The sequence below is a fragment of the Achroia grisella genome, unplaced genomic scaffold (genome assembly GCF_030625045.1).
Source record: "Achroia grisella isolate CSIRO2021 unplaced genomic scaffold, CSIRO_AGI_Agris_v1 utg32296, whole genome shotgun sequence".
Taxonomy (NCBI): Eukaryota; Metazoa; Arthropoda; class Insecta; order Lepidoptera; family Pyralidae; genus Achroia; species Achroia grisella.
This window is the reverse complement of record NW_026712798.1, coordinates 10,669-16,371: the sequence shown is the minus strand read 5'-3', so window position 1 is coordinate 16,371 and position 5,703 is coordinate 10,669. Positions and strand designations below refer to the sequence as shown.

The following is a 5,703-nucleotide window of genomic DNA, read 5'->3' as shown; positions in this document are numbered from 1 at the left end:
AACTGAATGAATAAACTGCATTCTGTGTTGTGCATCGCGCTATCCCCTTCACACACCTGTCGATGTCCGGTATGCATGCGAATAAGATAATAATCGATGAGAAATTTCAGACGTAACTTCATGTAGTTTATGGAAGCCTGGTATAATTTAGCACAGTCAGAACCAATTTTATGAAAAGCCACAAAAAATAATTTTTACTTTTTTTCTTTTTATTGTGACCAGTTACGTCATAGTGACAGATTAGCATGAGGCCAGCCTGATGCTAATTTAATCAAAGAATATAATTAATTGTCTAATTACAAAATAAAATAAACTCAGGTGATTACCATTGCAGATTTACTGAAACTAAATAACAACAATTGTAAACTATAGGTGCAGTAATATTTTTTAAATTAAAGATGTATTCAATATAAAAAGCCTTTAGTTATTTCTTAAAATATTTTAATCACAGCAATGTCCGTATAGAATATGTTATCGCCAATAAGCTAGGTATAAGAATATTATAAATCTAACTGGTTTAAGTAATTTTTAGTTCATTATAATAATAATTAATATATGATCAAACGAACTTCTGGAGTGAAGTTCGATCAATATTATATGAGTCTTCATTCTTCAGATATACAATTATATTAACCAGGTAGTCCTTTTATCCTACATGGCAACTCGCACGATTTTTAGAGGTACAATCGATAAAGTTATCGATATACCCCCTTTTTATTTTTATTTTTATTCTTTTGTCTATCCCTGCATATTTCTCGTTTTCTGTTCATATTTTAGAGACTCAAATATAAAACTTTTCTGGGATTTGGGATGGGGGGGTGTTATATATCTGAAGAATGAAGACTCATATAATATTGATCGAACTTCACTCCAGAAGTTCGTTTGATCATATATTATATTTCGTTCTTCATTCTTCAGATATACAATTATATTAACCAGGTAGATGTTCAGAGATGAATCCTCGAAATAATTAGAAAAGTTTTATTTTTATATTAATAATAATAACAAAGGCGATTATCATTTTTGAAAGAAAATAAATATAATTTGAGAGTTATCATTAAATTATTGGTAATCACATCCTGATCTAATAAATTAAATATATAAATTGACCTTATTAATCTTATGGTTGAAAAGCAACTGTTTTTGCAAAAAGACCCTCGTCTACAATAGGTCTATTGTAAAATCTGGCGAATGTTTGAGAGGAATTAGTCCAGCCGGCTGTCTTCCTTATTACATCCAGTGAGATGCCTGCGTAGTTCGCTGTTGAAGTAGATGCATGTCGTGTGCTGTGCGCACTAAACAGTCTAACGTCCACACCACACTCTAATAATGTTTGTTTAATCCATCTACTTATGGTTTGACTTGAAGCTTTTCCATGAGGCTTTTTGTATGTGAGTAAAAGATTTTCTATTGTGTTTGATCTTAAATCCGAGGTAATATCTAGATAGTCCTCTAATGCTGTTGCAGGACAAATGTTTGGATTCTCCAAGAAATAGGGGAGAAACAAGATGGGTGGTTCTCTTCCGGCTGCAGATGTTTTAATAATGTCTGTAATTACTATTTTAAATCCTTCTGGACTCTTATTAATATTATCAACTTTGATCAGTGAAATTGTTTGTACCCTATGTGCTGTACAGAGAGCAAGTAAGGTTACTAATTTTTTTGACAGTTTCTCCAATGTAATATTTTTATTTGGAAACCAGTTAGAGATATGGCTAAAAACTACTTGGGGGTTCCATGTATTGATATATTTTGGTAACGGGGGTTTTTGTTTGTAAATACCTTTTAATAAACGTTTTATTTGATCGTCTGAACTTATATTATTCTCTAATAACAAAGACAGAGCGGATCTATGTGAATTTACCGATCCGTAGGAAGCTCCCTCTGTATATTGTTCTGCTAAAAAGATTAACACGTCCTTGTTTGAAGGGTTAAGCGTTTCAATGTTTTTTGCTGCGCAGAATTGCCACCATATTTTATATGTGACGCTATATTGTTTTAGAGTATTTTCCGCAATCGAAGAAACCATAATGTCTAGTGCGACCGACGGTGTGTTTCTTTTGATAAAGGCGAGCCGCAGAGCTTCGCGGCCCCCAGGGTAAGGCTGCGATGTAGAGGGTGCAGCTGTCTGAAACGTGATAGTAAAAGCTTCTTACTAGGTTTAAATGTAATGATTTCTGATGCTAATAGGTCTTGTAGAAGTGGAAACCAGGCTTGTCCTGGCCAGTAGGGAAAAACCAGAATGCCCGTTGCCGAATCTCTAATGATTTTTCTCAAACATTTGAGTATAAGAGAAAAAGGTGGAAAAGCATAGAAGAAGTATGAGTCCCAGTTAATAGTGAAGGCATCTACCATAAAAGCCTCTGGATCCCTTTTCCAAGATATATACTTTTGACATTTAGTGTTGGTGCGAGAGGCGAAGAGGTCTATTTCCGGGTTTCCAATAGTTATTACTATTTTTTGGAATGCCCAATCTGATAACTCCCACTCCGTGTCTAAATTTAGTTTCCTTGATTCTTCATCTGCTATAGTATTCTCCTTTGTATTAATATACGACGCGAAAAGCCAAACGTTACGTTCCTCGCACCAACACCAAATTGATTTAGCCAGATCGTTTAAATGTGGGAATTGTATGCCGCCCATTCTATTAATATAACTGATAGCTGTTGTATTATCTACGCGTAACAGTATAGAACAGTGGGACATATCGCGAGCAAAGCACTTCAAGCTCATAAATATAGCTAAGAGTTCTAAATAATTAATGTGAAACAAATATTCCTCATCTGTCCAAGAGCCGTTTACACGTGCACCATTACAGAATGCTCCCAGCCTGTTCTAGAAGCATCAGAGAAAATTTCCATTACGAAATTTTCGTCTGGTCTCAATGTGTTGGTGGATGAAATAATATTTTTTCTCCACCATTCTAATTCTGGTAACATTGATTCTGTTAATTTTATTTGTTTATCGTAACTGTTGTGAAGTTTTAACGCTAAATATTTTTGTCTTTCTAATATTTTTGTGTAGAGCCAACCATACTTGAGCGCAGGGCAAGCAGAGACTAGAACTCCAATTAATTGAGAAAATTCTCTAATGGTGCATTTTTGTAAAGAACGGAATCTATCGATTAGATTGCTTATGTTATTTCGTTTTTCTATGGGCAGTGATATAGACATATCTACTGTGTTAAATATAAAACCTAAAAACTTGCAAGTTTGTTGCGGCCTTAAGGAGCTTTTCTCGTAATTTATTACAAAACCTAAACATTTAAGTAATTTTAATGTTTTATTTATATTATCCTGGCACTCCTCCCGAGTGTTACCTATACATAAAATGTCATCAAGGTAAATAACTGATTTAAGCCTTTGCTGTCTGAGATAGATAATTATTTCTTTCATAATTTTGGTAAAAACTCTCGGGGCTACCGAAAGGCCATACGGCATGACTTTAAACTGATATGTTTGATCGAAGATAAATCGCAAATATTTCTGATGACTTTTCTGTATAGGTATCAATAGGTACGCCTCTTTGAGATCTACTGTTGCTAAAAACCCGTTTTTAGGTATTAATTTTGCTGCTGTTCGATGATCTTCCATTTTAAAGTGTTCTTTTGGAATGAATTCGTTGAGTGGTTTTAGATTTAAGATAAATCTCTTTGTTCCGTTTGGTTTCGGAGTTAAGAAAATACTAGAAGTAAAGTCATTTTTAGTTCGTTTACAAGATGTTATGGCCCCCAATTCTAGCAATTTATCAATCGCTACCCTCATATCTGAAAATTCTTTATTTGAATTTAGTATGTTACGGGGGGTGCAATTTTGGCTGATTTTCCTATTAAACGGGATTGGGTATCCATTACGTATCCATTTTAATACTACGGATTTTTGTAACTTTAAGCCAACAATTATAGAAATGCTGTATTCTGCCAGCATGTACCTCAATTAATGACGCGTAGGGGCACGTTGTCTCGTCTGGAATGAAGTTTTTGGTGCGTTCGAAACAGGAGCTCGGCGGTTGGTCATTACTCCTTCTTGCCCCCCCCTCGTCCTCCTCTGTTCGATGGATAACGGGGAGGGGCCACCCAGTTTCCCTGGGAGGCCGTACGACTAGATGATTGTTGTGAAGCGGGCGTTTGGGTTTTAACTATGGGACTGGATTTTTTAATCTGTAGTCCTTGTTTTTCTATTGCCTTTGAAGCTTTTATTTTTTCAGGGAGGCTGCTTCCGAAGAGCATTTCGTCTCGGTCAACGTCCTGTATGACCTTGAGGAAGGACTTTTCCAAGCCGACTGTCACGAATTTCGTCCTAGCTTGAGTTTCAACGAAGTGTAGATCGCACAAAATGCGACAACTGTCACTTATAAGTTTTATTGCCTGGAGTTTATCTTGATCATTGTCCAGGAGAATCGACAGACCTCTGTTTAGTGCGGTTAACCCTAAAGCCAGCTGATCCTGAACTGCTTCTACTCTTTTATCCCGTCCTCTGACGGCGTCCGAGACAGCTGCAGCTATCTCTGGATTTAGCTTTGGGGCTTTAAGGAGCGTACAGTTAGCCGGGATTAAATATTGTTTTAATAATTTATCCTTTGACTCTTTGTTCAAACCTTTTTTGAGAATAGGTTGCCATAGTCGAGCTAGATTGTCGTGTATGTTTTCACCATATTTTGGTGAGTCATCCGTTGCTTCGCCTAAGGCGATTAGTATTTCGGAATCTAGTTCGGGAACTATGGTTGAATCTTGAACTGTCTCACTAGCATCTTGATTAGATGTCTCAGCTTCAGGTAGGTTTGCGGCTGTTTCTGGTGGAGTAGCAGCCGGTATTACTACCTCGCTACTGACTCGTGGCTCGTTATCTAAAAAATAACGAGAAAAATAAGTTCAGTTGTGTACAACTGAGGTAGCTTAGTGTACGTGTAATATAGCGAATATAAATATTTTTGTAATAGGCTATTACTACAATAAACTTTTTTTTTTTTTGTGAAACCTTTAATATTATATTTTGTTTAATCATATAAGTTTGTATGACCTTTTGTGGTGACCCGCGGTCGCCCTCTAGGTGCATGATTACATATACCATCGTGTTGATCCACGATCAACCTCCCGGGAAAAGAAAAGGTAACTATTATTTCATCGTATTTAACGAAAATTAGTATGATTACTAATTAGCCCGTGTGATGACCCACGGTCAACCTCTGGGCCTTCGTAATAACGATTATTGAAATAATAATCTTGTGTAAGGTACCGTCGTGATGACCCGCAGTCAACCTCCAGGCCCATTTTACACATAGTATTGAAGTACTGCAGGTTAGCTATTAAAGTACTTCAATGTATGTACAATGTACTTAAGACTTGTACACTATAGTAATTTGAACTTTTACTAACCTGAGATTTCGTCTGAGTCTGTCGAAATTACGTTTCTCCGAATTCTCTTCCGCTTTTGTTTTTCTCCTAATTTTCTGATTTTTCGATTGTAATGTTCGATCTTCTCTTGAGCACACCTTTTCGGCATGATTATTTTTATTTTACCGAGATACTTAAGAATAGGTGCTTTCGTTGCCACGCACGAAAAAAGAATGGACAGAAAACGAGAAATATGCAGGGATAGACAAAAGAATAAAAATAAAAATAAAAAGGGGGTATATCGATAACTTTATCGATTGTACCTCTAAAAATCGTGCGAGTTGCCATGTAGGATAAAAGGACTACCTGGT

General features: G+C 36.1%; 1 protein-coding gene across 1 annotated transcript; it reads right to left on the bottom strand.

The window, feature by feature from the left end:
* Positions 1-4,015: 4,015 nt before the first annotated feature.
* Positions 4,016-5,501, bottom strand: LOC131843593 (uncharacterized). Its single transcript, XM_059192265.1, has 2 exons — positions 5,375-5,501; positions 4,016-4,845 (listed from the first exon to the last, which is right to left on the bottom strand). The coding sequence occupies exons 1-2, from the start codon at positions 5,499-5,501 to the stop codon at positions 4,016-4,018; spliced, it is 957 nt and encodes a 318-aa protein (XP_059048248.1).
* Between the last annotated feature and the right edge of the window lie 202 nt (positions 5,502-5,703).